The 24,199-nt window shown below is 34.1% G+C and overlaps 1 protein-coding gene across 1 annotated transcript in view; it reads right to left on the reverse strand.

The window, feature by feature from the left end:
- Nucleotides 1-24,199, reverse strand: part of LOC142344349 (uncharacterized) — a 101,269-nt gene that overhangs the window by 45,002 nt on the left and 32,068 nt on the right. The window contains exons 14-19 of the mRNA XM_075395937.1: nucleotides 22,425-22,591; nucleotides 19,705-19,867; nucleotides 19,167-19,340; nucleotides 13,536-13,693; nucleotides 2,817-3,024; nucleotides 2,091-2,431 (exon numbers count right to left, since the gene is read on the reverse strand). Of these exons, the coding sequence (XP_075252052.1) occupies nucleotides 2,091-2,431; nucleotides 2,817-3,024; nucleotides 13,536-13,693; nucleotides 19,167-19,340; nucleotides 19,705-19,867; nucleotides 22,425-22,591 (1,211 nt within the window). The remainder of the gene's footprint in view (nucleotides 1-2,090; nucleotides 2,432-2,816; nucleotides 3,025-13,535; nucleotides 13,694-19,166; nucleotides 19,341-19,704; nucleotides 19,868-22,424; nucleotides 22,592-24,199) is intronic.

Consider the following 24,199-nt stretch of genomic DNA (forward strand, 5'->3'; position numbering starts at 1 on the left):
AGAGACAAATAACAGAGCCAACGACCAGCAGCAGACAACTGCTTCATTTTTCCTACAAATTAAATTTCAAAATTCAAACAGAGAAGAAATTATATAAAAGACTTCTAACTTAGAAGAACATTTTCTAACTTTCAAACAGAACATTCTTACGAGAAACCGACTTGAAGAAGTTTCAACGACGCACTCACTTAACAACAACACAATCAAGTAACAGCTCAACCCGGTTAAATACTACTCAGTGTAAGCTTGTTTAATTGAACTATCTTTTTAATTAATTGAACTTTTCAGCCCCCCAACAATTTTAAATTGAGACTTATAGCACAGACAGGTCTTAGGCATATATCTTTGCCTTCGATTTGTTATGTCTTTTGTCAAGTTTGACTGGCATACATAAAGAGATCCCGTATTGTGTGATCTGTAGCAGCCCAGCCAAATTTGATAATTAAAATTCAACCCAAAGTAAACCCACACCGCGACGATTTGGATTGAGACAATTCTAGTAATAAAATATGAGGTGAAGTATAGAGGTAAAAATAGTGGGCCAAAGACTATCAAAATGTCAACATATGTAATCACACTTTGACTCAAATTAATTTGTTCATTGGCAATTTGGGTCAAGCTTTGCAGTTGAGCGGCAAAACAGCTGAAAAATAGTTAAAATGCTGCCAGACAGTTAATCAACGTCAAGTTTTTATTTTTCAAGCGCGAAACAACTGAATGGTAGCAAAAAACTGAACTATTTTTTAAAAAAAGAAGGTCAATAAAAGTATGTGAAGTGTCAATAAAAGTCAGTCAAAACGTGTGTCCGCCCTAAAAAGGCCTTTGCAAAGAATCTATGATGTGTATTCCAAGGTTCAATACTGATTCTCCTAATCTTCAAAATTATTTTTTCTTAATCTGAATATGAGTGAAAAATAGTTCAAGCATATTTTTTGTTGATGATGCTACGCTCAGAACAACGGACAACCAGATGAAAGAGGAGGACAAAACTTCTAGAACACTTTTAATCGTTTATTTCTGTTTTTAGTTTATAGCAATGAGCAAAACTCTGAGAACAAATTGAATAACTTTTTAAGTGTTTCGAGTTTTTAAACAAAAATCTGCGCAAGTTAAAAATTCTGACCTCAAATGAAGTGATTAGAGCATAGAAATTATATAATCTTCCTGTTGTTCAATATGTGTTTTTATTCTGTGAATCAGTATAAATTTCCATGCTGTTAGATACCATCGTGAAGTATATAAAATAAAGTTAGCCACAGTAACGCATTTATACGAGTTAAAAGAATGAAAACTTATATACATTAGGTTGATTTTTTGAAAAAAAATGTATGAAAAGTGGTTGTTTATCTTTTCTTCGGCGATTACTAAGAACGGATCTAAGGTCCCAGAGAAAACATTTTATAACCAAATCGATCCCTATGTTTACTAGAATTACCTCCGTTTTCATGGAAAGGATGTAAGGAAAATTTGTAATTAGAAGAATTTGTAATCTTGATTAATTAGCGAAACCAGCAACATTTACTCGGGGGGGGGGGGGGCAGCGGCTTAGAGCATTATTGTATCCCGCTCATTTGGATGCCGCAAAACTTGTCCGATTTAGTTAGAACGAAATTTGAGCAAAACGCAAAATAGCTTTTACTTCGTCGTGAAACACAGATTGGGTAAGAGTTGGATTTGGTTAGACCGCAGGTTGACCGCTACTAGGGTGCTGCAGGACGTAATTTGGGTAAGAAAAGCCGCCCCACGTGTACAACATGAGTTTTTCACAAATGTGACCACTTGATATGTTGGCACAGGATGATGACTCCGACCCAAAACAGTTATTGTCCAGATGGACTTGGGTCACGCACAGGGGGTCCAGACATCACAGAGCGAAATTCGGTATGGGCAAAACCGAACAGACCAAACTTAGGTATTGACTACCCGGAACTGGTCGACTAAAACTTTAACCAGAGAAAGAGCTCAGTCGAGCCGAGAGAGAGAGAGAGAGAGAGAGAGAGAGAGAGAGAGAGAGACCCTCATCACGAACGAAGTAATTCTGGCCCATACCTGTCTTTGGTCGCCTACCTCATTTTGGGTATAATTCTTACTTGAACTCAGCATCTGTCTCGATTATGAAGCCCGGAGTGATTTTCTTCCTCAAACCCGTCTCAATTTTGGCCCCAACACCAGACTTTACATTGAATCGCATGGTGATTGCTGTTTGGGTAGTTTGGAACTGTAGATTGACAATTTGGTCGGTAGAGGTCGGTTGAATGATAGTTGTCATGACACTCTCTAGTCCCGCGTGACTTACTGACTGTAAGTAGATTGTGTAGCTTTCTCCTGCTGTTAGAGGATTTCCTAGAGATCCTAGAGTGTATGTCCTCACACCTTCGTCAATTTGACAGGGACACCCCCCGTAGGCTGGACTGGACGTTATTGTCAATTCCTAAATTTACAATCCCTATTCAAAATGAAGTGTTGTCATGCATCGTTAAACCGTACAACTGCCACAAGTCAGCAGTAGACTATGAGTAGACTTTATGCTCGTTTTTCAATTGTTGTCTGAGATCGTCTCATGATTTAATACACTTGATGAGATTATAACAATAAAAATTTCAAAAGTCACGTTAGTGTTGCTCCGTAACCAAGAACGCTATTAGACCCTTTCAAGTCTCGCTCGAAAACTTCGAAAAAAGGGGTATGATCCTTGTATGACTACTAAGAAAAAAAACAGACAAATTATATATGATCTATTATTCTGTATGTAGTTCAGTATTTTGTATGATTGTTCACCCGGGCCCTTTATTACAAGAATAGTTTTTTATAAATACCTTGAAAATGCCCTCTAGCGAGAAAACCATAGTGATGCTGAAGGGGGTGACTGCTCGCTTGTTCTCCTCCTCAGGTATTGGAGACGGATAGGCATTGAGAACAATGTTTTCGGCGAGAGAGAGTGGGTTCGAGCCCCTGCCTGTCCAAGTTATATAAACGTCGTAAGTTTCACCAGGGGTCACTGGTACAGAGCGTCTGTTGGTCAGTCTGGAAAAAGGCAATTGTTGAATTATTTCTGGGATCGTATTTTCAGCATATTTCACTGTTTTAAATTGGGTAAAGGAGTGGATGAGTATCTATATGACAGAATTCAATTTTAATCAGACATTAATTCCACCTATGTTGTAAATGGCACTATATAACCTATACAAAGCTAGGATCTATTCTGTTTCGCCGCCCCCCCCCCCCCCAGCTTAGTAAGCATAATTTTTTATGACCCCCTAGGCGCACGTACTACTTCCTTACATAGTAACGTGCTATATAACAACATATAATTTGTAGCTACTGGGGGCGTAAAACACACTGGGGGGGGGGGGGGACAGAATAGACCCCAAAGCTATATGTTAATGACTGAACATCATATAAAACTTAGTTCAAGGTAAGTATGTGATGCACCATGCTGTTCCGCAGATGCTATTTTGAATTTCGTCTCATCAATCGTTGATATCAATGCAAAATTTTCTATTTTTCATGTTTATTTCCACCGTTAAATCAGAAATTCAAGTCTTTCAGTTCTAACTTAACTTTTAATTTTTGTAAAATTTTGAGGAAGTTTGGGAAAAATTGGAATCCTAAATAGGTCAACAAACAGAATCTCGGTAAAAAAAATTTCAGAGCGTATTCTTAGCAGTTCATAGGGATAAAAACGGGATTCCCAGCTAAAAAAAACGGATCATCTGGTTAAAAAAGGGATTCCTTTTCTTTTGAAATTTACACTTGAAAAGCTTTTTAGTTGAGGCATTGTAGTACAACACCTGTATTTGTCATTATAGAACTTAACGAAATGGTTACAAATGTTTTTTCTTTCCTTTTGCAACTGTTTGATTTAAGTGGGTATGCGAATGTTTCCTACAAGGAAAAAGAATGGAATGATTTTTTTTTAAAGTTCACTAAGAAATTAGAAAAAAAACATGTGTACATTTTTTCCCAGCAATAATTTCAGGAAATGCATGTAAAAGTAAGATTCTTGCTGGGAGTTTCAGGAATTGCAAAAAATTCTGACAGGTTTCCTGTCATAAAATGTCGGAAATGCAAGAATATCCGAAATCCTTAGTGGGAAGAATAGGAATCGTTGCACCGGGTTTACACCATTAAATCAGAAATTTAAGTCTCCCTTCACATCATTTACTTTTCGTAGTTTTGTAAAATCACGTGGCAAATGACCATATTGCTGTTTTCTTAAGGAAAAAAATTGGCGTGTCGTTGAAACAAGTGACAATATCTGGTCACCGTTTGTCGTTTTGGTAAATATTTTTCGCAATGAAAATAAGTTACTTATATCATCGACATTAGTAAAGGAAATAGGATGATATTTGTCATTGGTATTCACGGATAGACGTAACCCGTGTCCACGATTTTATACATTATTGCGAGAGTTTAAACAATGTCCACAACTTTATTGCCAGAGTTTAGTTAGTAATTAATTGAGAAGCTGTTCAAAGACACCAGGGTAGTTAATAGATACTGCAAACGAGGACAATGGACATGCGCGACTTACAGCGTGAAAAAGAGTGAAAAAATCTTCTCTGTGTAATTCACGCTTGCACGTTGTGATAAATTTGTAACCAAATAAAACTGATAATTAAATTGATAAATTTTAGCCAAGTTTCAAGCTATTTGAACAAAATTTGCCGACTATCAAAAGTATCCACACACTTATAACCATAATATTTTAAAGCAGGGTCAAAAAAAGGGGGAAAAAAGGAGCATTACAGTGCAGAAGTATACCCAAATAGTCACGGACAGATATGCCCGATGTGTGTATCTCGTGTTCGTTTTTACTATGTTAATACATTGAAAGTGGTACAATATTGCGGAAAATAGCTACTTTAGCAGAAACCGGCAAAATGGAAGGGAATATCGTCTCTGTGTTCGCAAAAGTGTCCTAATTTTAGCCGCGGAATACAAGTACAAACTTAATAACCTATTTTTTGCGCGAGTTGTATCACGCATCCGCTCCATTTATGTATTGATTTTTCGCACGCAATGTAGCTCGATTTCACATATAATCCGCAATTAAGCCTAACTTAATTAATACTTATTTAATTAAGCCTAACTTATTACTACTAGTAGTACTTTACTACTACTTTATTACTACTTATAGTACTTTAATACTACTTATTTCTACTTAATAGTACTATTTATTACTACTTATTAAAATTGGCCAATCCCACATTGATATACAAAGTCTTTGATGTGCGAGGGATTTTTCGGAAAAAAATCAATTTTTGTGGTAGCATGTATTTAAAGCACTTTGAAGGCTTCAATTAAATCTTTATTGAAGTGCTTATTGCATGCTGAAAATGCGCGCGAGTAATAGATACCTAAATTGAGCGGAAACATACTACAAGATTTGTTACCTAATTTTCGCACCGAATGTTCTTTTATTTCGCAAAATTGGCGGAACCCCTTTTGCGAAAAGTAAGATACAAAGGATGCCTTCTAATTTCGTTCATTTTATGTAACTAATTTTCGAGCCAATTTTACTAAGGCGCAAATTTTGGGGTATACCTCTGCACTGTAATGAGTATATTTATTCCATAAATCCGACACGTGCTACGTATTGCGTTATTCGGCTCTTATCAACCTCAGAAAATTACACATAAAAGGTGGAAAAACAATTAAAATCATATTTTGTGACCCATCTCATCAATTTCAACTGAAGAAAACCCGAAACTGACGAAACTTCTAAATTTTTTTAAAAGAGAAACGTGAAAGAGCAGATACCACTTATTTTTTATCAGTAACAAGCTCAGCTTTCTGCTGATTGAGATAGCATAAATTTAAAGCCTAATTCGTCAAACTGAATCCGTTCCACGATTTGCGGCGTTTTTGAACAAGAAAAAAACTAAATAAATTGTAACTTATTATCTTCAGTATTAGAAATTTTAATTTTTCTCAACATAAAAATGTTTTGATTTCAGAGAGTGATTTTCAAATATATGATTAATGAAAACTTCATATTTAGTCCTATTTTCAAGTTCTTGGTCTTGTTGTTATAAGTTGTCCTTTGTTTATTTGTTCATTTAGCATTAATAAAGTAAGATACATTTCTGCAATTGTTAAACACTGATCAAGCGTAAGAGAGCCGACGTTATCAAGAGCTGACGATACGACGATACAGAGCCTCGAAATTTCACTCGATTTAAAATGAGCTGACTGGAGAAAGTTGACTTTAATCCCGCTAAATGTTGCTTAATTATTGAAATTTGGTAAGCTGGTAAATTTTGGTAAATTGTTCTCATGTTCGGTTGAAATGAATTCATATCAAAATCGCTCTAGATTTGTGTTGCTAATAAATATCAAAATTTCATTTCTCAAATACTCTATCAGGATTGGCTGATGATATTGCAGTCTCATTTCATAAGCAATTTTAACTTGCTCTGATACGTATATTTTAAACAATTGCTAAAAGTTTTCAATAAATTTGGCTCTTTCAAATCGGCTCCCTTATAATCGTCGGCTGTCTTTTACGTCACCGCCTACACTTTAAATCCACAATGTTATAACTTCCCATACCACTTACTGCAAAATAATTTTGAAAGTTTGTCATCTATAATCCAATTGGTAGCAGCAAATTTCGGATATATTTGGAGAAAACCCCAAATCTGTTCCACCGAGGTACCAGACAAAAACAGTTAAATTTGCTTTGGTGGTCAATGTTGACAAATAGTCATACAGAATTCAATTTGTTCAGCGATCCCCAGTGACAACTCACTCAGTGAACCGGATCTGAGTCGCATAATATTTCAGTACTGAATCATAGTACTTCATTATGGTTTTTACTTTGCCCATAGTAGCATGCCGAATTTTTGTGCGGATTGCGTTATGAAGATTTACCTTTATTATCACAGTCAGTACTAGGAACATTTTTTGACACATTCAGCGCATTTTGTACACAATTTTCACATATTCAGAAAAAATGACAATAAAACTGTAATCACAATCACTCCTACTGATAGCATGACATTGAAAAGTTATGTATAGTTAGTTGCTCGATAACCATTTAAACTGCTAATTAAAAACTCTCTATTCCTATAAGCATACGAACAAAAAGTTAAATCAATCATTTTATTACCCCGCAACTTATGCTTCGATGAGTTTGAACTCTAATTTGTTAACGTTAATTGGTTCGACCCCTCTTGAGGGGGGAGGGGGAGGAACTATATACTCAACTGATTTTTTTGTTCAGACAATTTTGACCGATCGATATATCGTAGAGACTTTGTGAGTGGCATCATTAAAAAGCCAGCATAGAATATTGAATTAAAAATATTATTTGAATTTCGCTTTCTAGAGCGAGTTATTGCGGTATAAATTATTGCGAAAATTAGACCGATTTGCGTTATTTTTTACATTTTCCGGAATTTTTGTCTAAAATTTCGTCAGTTTTTCATATATGTAAAAATTGTTAACCATAACACTGTTGATTTTGTTTTTAGAGACAAAAAATCTGGTTAACAACTTTGATTTAAATTTTTGGCTAAAATTTTGGCTGAGTATTTCAAAATTCAGCCGTTTTCATCAACAATTGCCCGAAATGAGCTTCTTTAGTCCACTTTGATTAAATTTGCCAGAAGTACAACCCAAAAAACAAATAGCACAGTCTTTGTAAACTACAAAGAGAATTAGTTCCACTTTCATTTCCAATGAGAGTTCTCGGGGATAAAAATTTTGTCGTTCTTTGCTAACTTTACTGTCTGACTGCCAAAAACACAGCATTTAATTTTAATTCTCTAAATAACAATTTGTCAATATTTAAAAGATTCGAAAAAAATAAGTGTTCCTAACGGACGAACAGCATTATCAAGGCTAGTTTTGGACCAATTTTGGACTGTTAAAATCCATAAATGATTCGGATTGTAATCGGTTGGTCTTCTTTTTTTTTTAAAAAAAAATTGATCAATATTATATTAATTAAAGAACAGAACAATTCAAATCATAGCCCACTGGTGATAAGTTCAATTGGCTTCCCGAGCTTCCAAGCTATTATATTTTATTTTTTAACGCGGAGGCTTATGGTAGTCTTCATTTTTAAAAATATTTGATTTTTAAACAAACAGTGGCTTCTGGAAATTTGCCACTATTTTTTCATTCATTTCGTCAAATTTGATACTCCTAGATTTCACTTTTTTTTATTTGTTGGCATTGGCCCATTTTTCACGTTTTTTTCTCGTTTTGTCACATTATCACAATTTTAAAATTTCACATATTAAATTATTGACCTTCACAATTGAATATAAAGTCTTTATAGGTATAAATTATGGTTTACACTTCTTCGACATCTCTTTCTCGAAGAATTTGTTTGCATTTTTTAAATTTGTCTTTATTTGTTGTGTTTGCGTTGACTTTTTAGCCTGATGAAATTTCCCGGATAAAGACAGGTCTCACTGACTTTTATGGAGCAAAAAGTGAGCCCATATTCTCATTTGAGTAGATAGCTGATGGTTTTCATGACCTTGACTACAATTGTTTTCAAAAACAAAAAAAGACTTTTTAACTTCGCATTTTTGTCAATTCGTTACCTAGTCGCGTTAATTAAAGGTCACATTTGACACTAATGTTCTCCGGACAAGGTGCAAGTAGGAAAAAAGTAATGTTTCTTAAAGAATTCGTTACGAACTTACTGGCTTCGACACGGGCTTTTTGCCAAGTCAACTAATTTTTCATTTTTGTTTCTATTTGACGTTTTTTTTGTAGAAGTAAGACATATTCGGAATCATTACAGGTTCAGAATCAATGGCTTCCTTTGGACGAACAAACAAACCTATTTAGTTATTTCTTTTTGTAGCTAATGGCTTTCATGACTTTAATGGTTTTCACTCCGAGCCTTCACTCCGAGCTAATGGCTTTCAATCTGGGCTTCATTATGGAGTGGTCCATATGTCTTCTAGTGAAATATAAGTTTTTTTTGTTTATTATCTTTTTATTTATCTGATGCTATTTCGACTTGTTGATATGTTTTTCTAAAGAGTGGACATAAACTTTTGGATATAATTATTGTTTGTTGTTTGATTTTGTTGTTCGTCTTGACTTCTTAATAGTGGCTGATCTCATCAATCTATTGCGGCATTTTTTACTCCACTGAGTTATTTGCGTTGCAGGCTATCTTTTTGTCCATACACATTTCTTTTTGAAAAATTCTGTTCCTCATTTGGTAGCCATGCATGCCAAAAATCTGGATGAGCGGTTCCGAACTTTATGTGCAAACGCACATTACCGAGTCTCCTTGTTTAAAAAAGCTTTTATTAAACGCTGCATGAAATAGTTGCTCTTGTTAAAAAATGAAATTTTGCATTTATTTATTGCAACAATAAGCGTGGCGCGTTTCAAGTGGTTTATATTGGCAATTTCCTGACTGGCAGACTTTAATGCTACCTCGGAGATATCTCAGGTACATATCTCAGGAAATTATACTGAAAAATTTATTGAAATCCTAGGATAGAAAAATTATGATAGCGTCTTTGAATTTGGCAGAGATGAAAGAATTTTCTGAAGAGGAAGATATCCGATGGATTGCATTGAAAATTACTTTTTGAAATTAGTAAAAGAGTTGGAACCTGAACGGAAATGGTCACATGTGATTTCATCACATTGGTCAGCAAAGTTTAATTATTGGAAGACTATCTAATTTTTAAAGATTTAGACAATGTGAATAGTAATTCAGCTTGCTATAGAGCCAGTAGAATAGTAAATCATATTATGGCTGACACTGCCTAATAATAGTCACAGTGTAGACATTAACTTACGCTATGTGAGCAATGTTGAAACGAGTATCCTTTTTCAATGCCAGCTAAACTGATACTAAATTGTTGTCTATGAGCTAGTTTTTGAAGCGAATTATATACGCTTCATGATCAAAGCATACGGATGATTTTGATAAAAATTCTGGAAAAAAACTAGAATTATAAATTGACCAAAATTTTAATTGATGAAACTGCTGCATTGGATAAATTTCGTGGATATTTAATGGTTATGCTAATGAAATAACTAATGGATAATTTCGAGAAAAAAAATTGCAAAAGAAAATTCCACTTTAGAGCTCAGCTCAAGAAAGATGAGCTATATTAATTTGCACTGAAACTTAAATTTGACACTTCTAAAAAGATGAGAAACCTTTTTATTTATGCGTTATTATTTTTTTAATTAAGTTAAACTTGAGAACAATAAGAATAACATGCTATATAGTAAATCTAAATTGGTTTTCCAATTTATTGTTTGATCTGATTAAAAAAATTACCCGGTCTCATAGTGTCGATTAACCAGATAGTGGCATTCTAAAGGAAAACGTCTGCTCCTCTAAGATAGCTGCAGGAGCCCAAGATAAACATGACCGATAATGCGTGTCGCGCAATCAGGAACTTAGATTTATTTTCAATCGGGAAAAAAACAGCACAAAAATCAAAACTTTCAGATAGATCTTTAGAGAATAAACCTGCTAACAACAGCAATTGAAATTAACAAATACTTTTAGCTAAATCGTGTAACGACTGCTCAAAACAAATATCAAAAAAATTAGTCCAAATTTGGGAAGGCAGCCTAATATTTCAAAAAACCATTTACATAAAAATTGACAAATCTTTCTTCAAATGACGGCAAGCATTGATTTGCATTTATAAAAATTATTTCAACCAAACAGTTTTTGAAAAATTTTTTCAAAAAAATTTTTTTCTGCCAAGAATTATGTCCGCATAATGCCACTGGAAACTTTTTCACATTATACAAAAAAATCTATTTAGACTATGAAGACAATGCGGCATGGCCGTCTCACGAATATCATTTTGCAAGAAGGTAACTTTTATAGCAAATTTGGTAAAAACAAAAGTTGTAAATTAAATTGTGGACAGTATCCCATTGCACTCTTAAGTTTAATTACTTGCAATTTTGTCTAGTGCGTGTAGTTAAGGCAAAGAAATTGTTCAGTTCCATAGTTATTGGAAACGAAAACTTTGGTAACTGCTATGTGGCGATAGTGGAAATAGCAGAGCTATCAAAATATAAAAAAACTTATTGTTGGCCAATCAGAAATGAGAAAATGTTGAAACTATTTTTTGATTGGCTGAGTGCTCAACAAATTCTCCATCTTTAAAAATTGGACATGAGCGTTATCATGAATTCGCACAGAAAGTGCGTCAACTCTCACGTTCGGTTTTAATAGATTCCTATCAAGTCCTAGGGTGACATTGGTTTGTGAGGCATGGCCAGATGCGGTAATATAATTAGGTTCTGTCAAATTTAGGTAAGCTGAGCGCAATAAAAACTAAAGTGTTTTAAATTTTTCATCCAATCAAATTAAATGAAAGTTCTATATTTTGGTAGGTCTATTTGCTATGTGATAGTAATCAGCATTTGTTGCTCTACAATCAAAATGTAATGCGATTTTCTGCATAGTTGATGTGAAAATACTAATAATAATAATAATAATAATAATAATAATAATAATAATAATAATAATAATAATAATAATGATAATAATAATAATAATAATAATGATAATAATAATAATAATAATAATAATAATAATAAAAATAATAATAATAATAATAATAATAATAATAATAAAATTAATGATAATAATAATAATAATAATAATTATAATAAAAATAATAATAATAATAATAATAATAATAATAATAATAATAATAACAATAGATTGCTGTTAACTTGATTGTAGTGGAACAGAGTTCATTGAGCAGTTCACTCGATTTTTCTTTTTGCATTGAGTTTTTGCAAACTAATTGTAATTTAATCAATCACTTTGAAACGTATTTGAAAATTCTACGGAAATATTTCAAACTAGACCAATCATGCCGCCACTCATGAATAAAATTTCATATAATTTTTAAGAATTTTGAAATTTTCGCAGCTTCAAAAACTTTTGAGCTCAAATTGCAGCTGGACCTATAGTTTTTCTGATAGCAACCCCCCCCCCCCAAAAAAAAAAACGTTATCTTTTGTTACGTTTAAGCTTTATCTTGACATAGATGATGCACAAATTGTAATTTTGGTTACATTTCCAAAGTCTTGCCTTATCAAACTCCAAGTAAGATTCAATACTGGGCACGTAAAAATGTAATTCCTTCTTGAAAAAATCAGTACTGAATCCTTGCAATACCAATTTTATTAGTCATATCAGAATTTAATCGCACTTAGCAAATTGATTCCCAAGTCAAAACTAACTGTTCAGAAAAATTCGAGTGGAAATTTCGAATTTAACATAATTGTAACATGTCACGATTTCAGTATTAATTTTTACCTACTTTCCCAGACTGCTTTTGAAACACCCTACAGCTGTCAAAAACTGTCAACTAGCACCTCGGGGGTCAGAGATCAGAGTTACTAAATAACACGAGTTTGACAAATCAATGGTAAAATGATTACTCCCCGTGTCGAGGTGTCACCGCCATTCAACGCAAAATTATGTAAGATAAGCGGTGAATGCGGGAAATTATCTGAGATAAATTTTCTTAGATGGTAAAATTACATAAATCAGGCGGTGAACGCGGTGAAAAAAAATTATCGCCTGATAGCGGTGAAATCACATAATTTCACCGCTTATTTGACATTGAATTTACATAAATTCAGCGCTCTGAAAAAGTGTCCAAATTATGAGAGATTGCAATGAGTGTGAGATTAGCAGTGAATGCGGTGAAATTAATGGGCAGTCAGGGAGGAATTGTTAGATTTAAGTCCCCCCCCCCTAAAACTACCCCTTAATCTTACATCTTTTTGACATTTTCTTTCAAAACGGCGAGTTTATGTTATTTCACCACTAGAGTAATTTACAAGAGCTACGAGTTCACAAAAAATGATCATATTTCACCGCTAAAATATGTAATTTCTCCGCTATAAATTGCAAATCTTACAAAAATTCACCGCGCATGCTTTACAGAAAGTAGAGTGAATTTGATTTATAAGCATAACAAAAAACTAGAAAAGAGTGAGAGATGGCGCAGTGGAAGAAGAAGTGCATGACATGCATGCAGGAGGTGAGAGGTTGGAACCCTTGTTAGGGGGGTGCAATTTGGTTACTTTTTGTAAGTTCACCGCTTACTAGAGGGTGAAATTACATAATTTCACAGCATTTCACCGCAAAATTATGTACAAAATTTGCAGTGAAAAAAAAAACTTTTCATCGCTTATCTTACATATGTTTCCGACTTTTCCTCGACCCGGTCAACTTTCGTGGAATTTACCGCCTTAAGAATCCGCTAAAATTGAATACGAGCTTTTTCATTAAAAAACTCTATGATTTAGGAGTTTGGTGTTTTGTTTGAAAATAGAATAGATCTCAAGCTTGTTCCACAAAATTTTTCCAGGCGATGGATGGGTAAAAGAAACATGAACTCGGCCATATAATTTTACGCCCCATATAATTTTACGCCCCGCTATTTTTTACATTGTAACGTGCTATAAATCAACACATAAAAAGTCCCTGGTATCATGAAAAAAACTGGGGGGGGGGGTTGCTGAAACTGATTAGATTCATTATTTCTTACTTATATTCATATATTTTGCTTCCAGAGTGTCCACTGTATCGGCCCAGATAGTCTACCTGGATTGCAGATCCCACTCCGGATTCGATCTGGAACTCGAGTGATATCTGGAGTGCACCTGCCACGTATTGACTGTATACGATGGGAGCAGGTGGTAGAGACTGAAAACAAACAGCAGCGAAATAACATTTTTGCTTCCTATGGGCTGACATGGGTTCCCAAGTTTAAGCGCCAGACCCAAGCGACCGCTGATCAGAGATCATTTGCAGACTTCTATCGCTGATCAGAGGATTTGCAGACTTCGACCTCTGATCAGACCGTGTCAAACCGAAATGACCTTTGATCAGACCTTCGTGTGAAACAAAAAATAGTTCGATCTTTATGCGACCGTAGCTATCTCTGATCATACGATGCATGACCAAAGCGGTCTATGACCAGACCTTGGCGAGACCCACGGTTTTGTGCGACTTCCCTACAACCCAAAATATTTCGGGCAAATTTAGCGCTACCGACGCTTTCTCTGAACAGACTATCCCCTATGATCAGACAAATACATGTTCGAGACACATGAAACTCATATCTGGTATGTAAATTCACAATTTTTGAGTCAACAGTGTTGCTTTTGAGTTAAATTTCTTTTAAATCAGAAGTATTTAAAGGACAATGGTCATTTTATGATCAGACTATTTCCAGACTCTTGTCTTGAGTTAGATTTTTGCGCTACCCTACTCCACAAACCTTCTAACTTATGATTGGTTGCTGTATTCAGATTTTGGTCTATCATCAGACTATGGCTATGTCCAGACTTCGGTCACTGTTCAGACATTTGTGTGACTAAATCCTCTCCAGGCCGTGTGGCTTGGGTCGCACTTGTAACCCCCCCCCCCTCTTCCTCCTCCTCCTCCTGTCTTCAACCAAACGGTCAGGTCAAAAGTGGCCTGAGTGAGGCAGCTTTACCTGGGTTTGATTGAATATACCCCCACATGCGACACCGTACTCACAAGCGTACAATTATTAGCGGATTAAAAGTGCAACAGTTTTCGAATTACTTTCGCAGCTCCTATCAATAAAGGAAAATTATATGCTGAAAAATAAGGGTACAAAATATTTAACAGACAGTTAAAAAAACTATAAAAACTATCCTGCAATACTTATCATGAAAACCGAGAACAAAAAAAGTTTATTGAAAAGTCTCCAAATTTATGAAAAATTGCAATTGAGATGTGATAACTGACTTAAAATTGAAGATCACTCAGCTGCTTATCACAGCAAAAGCGCTTCGAGATTACCCCTTGGGCTTTATCTTGATCTTTGTTTCTTTTGCTCTTATTTCTCATTGACATGAAAATGTTCAAAGAAATCAACTTGCTCAAAGAAACATTCAAAAAAAGACTTCAAACATTGAAATCACTGATAAATATGTGGTAAATTAAGTACAATTAATTTGATTTGATTTAGTTTCGGACTTCTGTTACCAATATTCTTCTTTTATTTTACTTCATTTTATTGCACTCAGATCTAATTGTTAACTGAATCTCTTCAAATCTAGATCTTGATAGGCAGAATCAAGCTATATCATTTTAAACATTTATAACGACATCAGATAAGCGTAAAAACTGTCAAAATTCAGAGTTGTCACGCACGGAGCGAATACAAGGGGAAAAACGTACCATCCTACAAAATGTAAATCCTATAAAACACCACTCTCGACAGAACCATTTTGGGAACGCCCAACAGCAAAAACACCCATCAGAAAAGCTACACTCAACTCCAATTAGCTATATTGGCTAGTGAAAACAAAATTTTGGACACGCTAATTGAAGAAACACCTACAAGAACAAAAACTCGACGGAATCCAAAATGCAAGGAAGCAATCAAAGATCCCGCTAAAAATTTGGCGAGCGAACAACAAAACTCAAAACAATCAACTGAAATTCAAGATTCAGAAATTAACTCAAGCTTCAACTCGTTGTGACGACAGACCCTGGACATTGTGCGTTTAAAAGTGCGTTTTGTTACTATATCTAAGTACAGGAACAGAAGTACGACGTAACCCTACACAAAAATTTCCTCGTCATTATTTTTACAACTTAACGACACGAGAAAATTGGGGCATACTTGAACTTGCTCTCAATTGTCCAAAAAGTATAACTTTTGTTTCATTTTTTTTCCAGAGAAAGGAGAAAATGTTGAGCAGCTCTACAGCATTCTTAAAGATCTGAACGAAATTTATAATTTCAATAATTGTGAAGAACTTAAAATTCGAGATATCTTTATTAAGAATTTGCTTAATGAAGATATCACTAGACAATTGCTACGGGACACGGTCGAACCCGAGAGAGAGCATTGAGAATAACAGTTAGATTGGAAAGAAACCAACATAATGAACAACAATTTGCAACCAAAATTCGCTCAACACAAGCGCGATTCATTCGTACAACCTATTTCGCTGCACAAAAAAAACACAGCAATACAAAAAAACAACAGCAGACGGAATTCAATCGTGAAGCTAGTGGCAATCACTGAAATTGTTGAATTGTTGAAAGAAGTGGACCCCCAATCATACCCAATCCTGTCTATCGATGGGTAAAAATTTATAACAAACAATAGAATTTCATTAGAATTTCATTGACGTCAATTATGTAGCAAAGAATGGGAAGAACAACGAAATCGAGAATTGAAATAAAATCCCGCCGCAAAGCATGATTGAACTCTTAAAAAAACGTTTGCACTTGTTACTTGAAACTGAAAGTGGATATTCAATATTTAGTTTATCATCAGCTAAACAATTAATGTACAATCGTCGAGAAGCATAAAAAGTCCGAAAAAAATCTTAAAATTAAGATCTGTTTGGAATGACACCGTCAAACTTCTTGGTATACTAAAAACACAATAAGATATAATGATTATCAAAAAAAAACACTAGAGTAGTCGTTGTTGCTGATGGATTTAAACCCATTGAATGAGAATTTTTTGATCACTGGGGATAAAAAACAAAGCAAAAATTTTGTCCACAACAAGAGTGGCGCTAATTGCATCAACCAAAGTTCAATAAAAAAAGTGCTGAGGAGCTCCCAAAACTGATTATTCGAGTTGGTAAAATAAAATAAATTACTTTGAAGTCCGCACAAAAAGTGAAGTCCTAACCTCTAAAAGGGTAGAAACTCTAATTCATTAGCGACAAAATTTAGTTTATTAAATAATGTTCAGATTGAAAAACTATCAAGTTTTACCAATCAAAATCTTAATTCGTCGATCGTCATGACAGCAAAAAAGCAGCAATCTATCAAAATTGAAAAGATTCAAAATGTATAATTAAATCACGAATACATGTATCGATTGCAAATGGATATTCACCAGTCCAAGCAATTTCTCAAAATTTAGGCTTATATACATCCAAGAGACGGCCTTTTTTCAAGTGGTGATACGACAGACAAATATAAACTTATATAAGATTTTACGCTATAATCGACATGCTTGCTCAATCTCACAGAACAGAAGACCACTGCGCCCCTATTGGACTTAAAAATACTTGAAGTTTCTTGGAAGATATGTCAATAGTAAAAAGGCAAATGTGACAACGAACTTGATTTAAAAAGAAATCAGTTAAGATAAGATAAAAAAAGCTCTGCATAAATTTGCCAAAACGCCTCAATGCAAAAACAAAAACAGAATAGATTTGTGACAAAACCTCGGAAAATTAAAAATACCATTAACAAACAAAACATATGTGATTCAACAACTGGAAGCCCCGAAAAGTTCCAAAAAATTTTTGGTCATTCATGGAATCAATCATCTTTTGGAAAAATTCCTTCTTAATCTATCCCAGTGTTGTAATCAACTATCGCTGTTCTTAAAGAAAAAATCTAAATTCAAGTCAATTGATAGAACCGAAAAGCATTTTAAAAATTGAACAAAAAAATTGCGCAAAAAAAATTGAGTACAAATACTTCAATCCAAAGTTAGAAACAAGTGTAGAATCTGAAGTTTCCAGAAAAAGTCTTTGAGCAGCTCTTTTCCATCTGACCTTTGAAAGTTGATCTTATCGCTCGCTTGGACCTAAAAATGGGTATAAAATAACTTGCATCAAAAATGTAGTTGATTATATTTTGCAAGGCCCACAACATTAGGGGCATCAAAATCAACGTATGATGAGCAATTCCATGCATCACAGAACGCAACCCAGCGATGTGCTGAGCTTTTTTTTGCTATGTGCTCAAAACGCTTCTTGTTAACTGTTCAAATTTATTTTTATTTCGCCTTGCAAATTGAGTCCATTTTAGAAGATGAGATGAAAACAATTAGGATGCGTAGAAAAGAAGAACTTTATAGAGCGAAATCTTAACTGTTTAACCATAAGTATCAACGACAAAATCAACAACATTTCAATGGCCAACAAAGATGTTTTAATTTTGCCTTCTCCAAAATATTTTGCGATCACTCATGGCTAGTCTCAAGTCTACCGATGCAATTCTCATAAAGGTTCGTCATTGCTTAGTAAAAGAGAACGTTTGACAGGTTTGGTTAATGACAGGTCTTAATTGTCAACTTAAAAGTTTCAGTTAATCTTCTTAAAGAGCCGAGTGGACACGTATTGGTTTTAATCATTTTGAAATTGATTGTTTTCAGAAACAGGATCATTTATTTGAAGTTTGAGCATTTCGCTTCTATTTGTCGACTTGCTACCCAGTGTCCTTACTGACAGCTCTCATATCTTATCTTATGATGTACAGGTTAATTTTTTCAATTCAGGTTTTATCTGATTCCATTTTCATTTTGTTATTAAATGTTTTTAAAAAATAGACTTTAGGTTTTGATCGCAATTAATGTTTGCTATTTTTTTATTTATACATTTTTTTATTCAACACTCATAAAAGAAAATTCTCATCGGCCAACTTATTTGTTTATTGAAGGATAAATGGTTTATCGGACGGTTTTTATATCTTCCTCATTTGGTAAACAATTAAGTCAAAAACGTGGATGAGCGGGGTCGGAACATTATGCGCATTACGCATATTACCGAGCCTTCTTGTTTAAGTAATTGATGAACATTTTTTGAAGAGAACAATGACACTTTTTTATGTCCATGTTTTAGTTTTTCTACTTTGTTTACTGATTCTGTTTTTTTGCTACAAACGCCATTTTTTAGACCTAGATTCCTAAAAACGCTATTTGCATATTCTTTTTGAAAATGAGCATATAAAATAAGTGGCGTTAATTCCTTGTGTAAAATTGAAAAAGGAAATTTTTCTTGAACAATTTGACCCTTAATTTTCCCTCGTGGAAAGGAAAAACTTTTCCTAGCCCACAAATGAGTTTGGATGGTTGGATCAAAAATAGTCAAAGATATCGCTAACCGACTAATGAAAAATATTGTTTTCAACCCTTTCCATAGAATTTTTGTTTTCAAAAACGGTAAAGAACGCCCGAACCATGCAAATATAATTTCCATAAAATATTTTTAGCTATCAAGATAATTTATTACTAGCAGTTTTGGTTTCCATATAACATTTTTCATCAATGACACTATCCAAACGCTTGTCTATGATGTAAGTTATCATCTATCACCCAAAGGATAAGTCTACCAAATGAGTAAATTTTTGGTTATTTTTTGTCGATAATACTTAATTTTACCTGTGTAAGTTGAATCCATTCACTGTGCTTTCCATTACTCTCTGTTCTGAGTAGAATTTGATATTCTTGTCCAGGAGTGAGTGAAGATATGGTGACGTGGGTGGTAGAGGGCGCAGGGTACGCACACCCACTCACACAACTTCCCTCTGGTGGAATTAACCAAATGTGCACTTTCTAAAAGTTGAGAAAATGAAACATTACATATAGTACAGGAATGCAAATATTATTTAATAAAAGTGGGGGGGGGGGGGACAGAAACATACTTTTTAAGTGTGGAAAAATAAAAGTGACTGATGAAAATTGTTTAATTAAGCTTGATCTGCTGTTTTGATAAACATAGTCAAGGTAACCACGTTAAATGTTAATTCCAAGTTTACATTACAGTTTTTTTAAAAAAAAATGTCAAAATTTTAAAAACAAGGTTCCCTTTTAATTAAAGGCAGACGTAAAACCATGCAATCAAGTAAGAATCCTGAAAGATGATTTTTCAAGGTCTTTAAGGGTTTTTGAAATTCTTCAACTAATGGGATAGACCAACCTGGACTTCTCCAGTGTAACTGACTTCTAAGCTTATCTCTGTTGTATCGAATGTTCTAGAAGATGGGACCTCAACTGGAGGCGCGGGATACGTTGACTCCCAGATAGAAAAGGGTGTCGAACATTCTTTTCCATAGGCAACTGAGGTCACTTCAATGTCGTATCTGAAAAAAATATCATTAAAAACAGATTTAATATCTAGTGATAAGCTAGTTATCTATATATGCTATATATGACTATACTGAACTCAAAAAAGGAATGATTACTATATAAAAGTTAAAATTATGCTTAAAAATACACAATTTAAGTCATTTCCAAATTAAAATACACCTTCAAATTATAGCTCTGAATTTAGGTTTTTGGTTTTGTATTTGATTATAGCTTAATACTTGAATTTTTAAGGCGCATTTAAAAATCAATATAGCTGATTTTGTGTATTTTAAACGAGAATTCTATTTTTTTCATTAAAATCAATCCTCGTTTGGGTTCAGTGTAGTCCTAAACACGTTTCTTATGCTCTCAATTTTTTTCCTCTTTGTTAAATTAAATGACAAAGAGGTCAAAAAGAAGCTATACAGTCACAGTTGTCATTAAATCAAATCAGTCAAACGTTGGAGGATCACTTTTTAACGATGTGAAATGGAGACTCTGTACTTTAAAAACTGTACAGAGTTTGAAACTGTACTTTAAAAATTGTACTTAAAGCTTATATTATTATGATACAATGGTTCATCAATGGATTATTACTCCATCGGTCCCGAAGAAAATTTAATTATAAATTGAAAGCTTTCATAATTTGAAAGCTTAAATGTGAACTAATTGATTGATAACGATTTAAAAATCGAATAATGAGATTATGCTGAAAAATACAAAGAGGGCTATAATTTCAATGACTAATAATTCCCGGGCCGAGATTTCAGCGACATAAACATGTACAATCGGCGGATAATCCTTTGAATTGATGCAAAAACAGCGCTTAGGATTCTGAAAAAACAACGCCGTTTTTACGCGCGTCTATTTTACATAATTTAGCATGTGTAATTGTTAATCTTACACAAATTAAGTGTTTCAAAGCAAAGATCGTACCTAATTTTAGCTCTCCTAAGCTCACAAGTTACATTAATGGTGTCCCGTTTTTTCACCCCTATTCATTTAAACCCCTATCATTTAACCCCTCTATCTTTTAACCCCAATATCATTTCACCCCGATTTTAATATTTCTATAAAATAAGGATTATTAAAATAGCAATATAATCATCTGGCCATGCCTCAGCGGCCCGTGGGACTTGATATGAAAATATCACAACCGAACGTGGGATTAATTTATCCACTTAATTATGACAAAACATGCCTTTTAATGTCGACTGTTAATTGGCGGGATGAAATGATAGAGGGTGAAATGATAAAGGAGTTAAATGATAGAGGGGTGAATAAATCGGGGTTAAATGATACGGGGTTAAATGAATAGGGGTGAAATGAAGTAGAACCACATTAATCACCGCTTGAATCTTGGCTGTGATCATACATACTTCAGCGTTCATTTTAGTGTTGATCATACATAAAATCAACGCAACATTTCCTAGTTTGCGGGGTCGTATATGCTTAACTGCTAATTGACCTAGACAAGGGTTGAGTTGAATCATCTTTTGTAAGCTTCATTAGTCAACATAATTTCAGATATTTTACAAAAATGAAAATTCAAATTTTTTCTTCAAGTTTGAGTATCAAAAATTGGCTTTTTGTTGAAACAATTGGACATCCTTCCATTGTAAGGTAAGAAAATTTCCATGAATTTCAAACTTTTTTGAAGTAAATTTGTTAAAATCAATGTTTACGACTGGTTTACAGTCTCAAAAAATTTTCAGCGTTTGTCACAAAATATGTTTTAGCGCTGATATTGCTACGTTTTTACAAAGTATATGATTACAATGTGCCTTTTTCTCGTCTCAAAGTTTTGCGCGTAAAAGAGAAGACGAGAAGTGGTTGGGGATTAAAGATTTCCTTGTAACTGTAATGACAAAAGTTAGCTTAGCTTTCTCCACTACAATATACAGCGGATTGATTACAAAAGTGAACGCATTTGAACGGATTTAACTCATTCTCTACCTTGAAAAGTAGCGCGATGTTTCAGTCCAATTTACAAATTAAAGACTTCTAAAAAAACTATGGTAAGGTGGGACAATGGTAGAGGAGGCAGTAAACACACAGGTGGTCAGTTGATCGGGTCTCAGAGACACTGGAACAAACGTTGAAATGGTGCTGGAGCAAGGCTTAGAAACGACGATTTTATGCAAGGACTACGCTTGGAAATATATGTAATATCACTGCTTTGAAATGCTAAATTTACCAATAATAAGCAGTAAGTAGCCTTAGTTCCAAAAATTTTTGTGACATAATTTGAGGTGGAATTGTTGAATCACTGAATAGTGACAAAATTAAACCAGCATCAAAAACGAGTAAATTTAATCTGGAATTCAGTACTTGCTGCTTGTTTTTCGTTATTTCGAGATGACAAAATCAGCCGTTTCATTCGTTAATATGGGTAGAAACTTACTCTGATATTTGGAATACTTTTTTCAAAAATTGCCTTTATCTCCATTGCAAGAAACCTTCTTTCTGTTCCAATTCTGAGCACAACGCACGCTTTCAAAAAAAACTAAAATTCAAAGCATCGGATTGCGACAAAAAAAATTCAAAATTCTTCAAAAAATGAAGCCGAACCGTTTGCCGGACGTAAGACCGACATTATGTGTGTGTTCCCATCCACTTGCAGAAATGTCAATTTCAAACTGAGAGGAGAGAGTCAATATTTTGATGATGTATTTGTGGATGTTCGGCTCCTGTGCCCACTGGAATTGTAGAGCGCCAGTGTTGAAAGCTCCATCAACCTAAAGTTAAATAGAGAGCATCTGTCTGTCATTCAGAGACTCTACAGTATTATTGAAAGGAAATTGGACCTATTCTGCCCCCCCCCCCCCCGACCCCTGGAGCTTGGTAAGCATATAAATTTTACGTCCCTCAGCCGCGCGTACGTGATACGTGATATCTTTTTACATAGTGACGTGCTGTACAACTATTTAAAGTTTGTAACTGGGGTCGTAAAAAATCACTGGTGTTCGTACTGAAACTGAATAGTTCCAGGAAACTAATTTATTTTGCGATTATCTTATTTTTATGTAGGCAGGAAAAATCGTCCAGCCGGAAAACGTAAATTTTTGGTAATTTACTCGAATTTGATATTGTTATCCACGATAGTTTTTAGCAGCGTGTCAATTAGACAGAAATAATAGAAAGTCTAATTCATGAACAGGGGGGGGGGGGGGGGGGTAAACGTTTAGGACGTACCCAACGCCAGTCCCGAAAACCCAACAAAACTACAAAAAGATAAATTTTGGTATATTCGGCTTAATAAGAAAAGTCTGGGAATTCTCGGCTTAAAAGACTACAGAAATTGTCGGTATGTTTTCTTCAAATCAAACACGACGAACACAAAATGAACTAAAATGAACATACCAACGATTTGATACGATTGAAATCAACATTTTCTGAAGTAGAGATATGATGATTCTCAAGACAATTTTTTTTTCTGAATTCGATCTTATGAAATCATTTAAAAATTCAAAAAAAAATCAAAATTTATGCTAACTAAAGCAATTTTAAGAGCGAGGACAATTTCTATTGTCTATTAAATATGTACTGTTTGCAGGTAAAGAGGAACGAATTGATGAAGGGAATTGAAAATGTGATGAATTAATGGTTTCCAAAAAGAGCGCAGAGAAAGTTGAAATATCTTAAATGAAATTGACAGTATCCATATCGCATCAGGTTACGCTCATTGTCCATTTTCTTAACATTCCATTTTTCTGCTAAAAAGGGAGAAAATGACCGGGGCAACGGTAAATGCAAATGCTGCAAAACAGCAAACAGGTAAAAAAATTCTTTTCCGTTGCAGCCCCCCCCCCCCCCCCCCCAAGCCCCGTATATCAGTTGACTTGCAACCCCAAAAGTCTTTTTTTTCGTATTTATGACAACTTTGCTTTATGTTTGGTACATTGTGGTTTACTTCATTAACGGCGAAAAATTTTTGACACTGAAAACTGGAAAATTTGAACAATCTCGCCATTCATCTGGACAAAAACAACAAAAAATAACGATAAAAAAATTACAGTTTTGATTTAATCCTTAATTTATATTCAAGTTATTTTTTCTCAAACAACTAATAATTTCAAAATTCGTTGTTATTGTATTTTGTAAATGTGCATTGTTCGTAAATGTATATGTAAATATTATTGAAAGCCATTCATATGCTAGAACACAAATTGTTGCAAAACTGCCTGGCGAAAAATTTTTCTTCTCAAATGGCAAGATTTTCCCGCTAAATTGTTCATTTGAAAAATTCTGTTTCTTGATTCCGAAAATATATTGAGTGGTTTGAATTTTATTGAAGGTTGCCAACCGTTACAAATCCAGCTCAAGAAAAAAAGACTAAGTAGTCA

The sequence above is a fragment of the Convolutriloba macropyga genome, chromosome 8, assembly GCF_964194025.1.
Source record: "Convolutriloba macropyga chromosome 8, txConMacr16.3, whole genome shotgun sequence".
NCBI classification, from domain to species: domain Eukaryota; kingdom Metazoa; phylum Xenacoelomorpha; order Acoela; family Convolutidae; genus Convolutriloba; species Convolutriloba macropyga.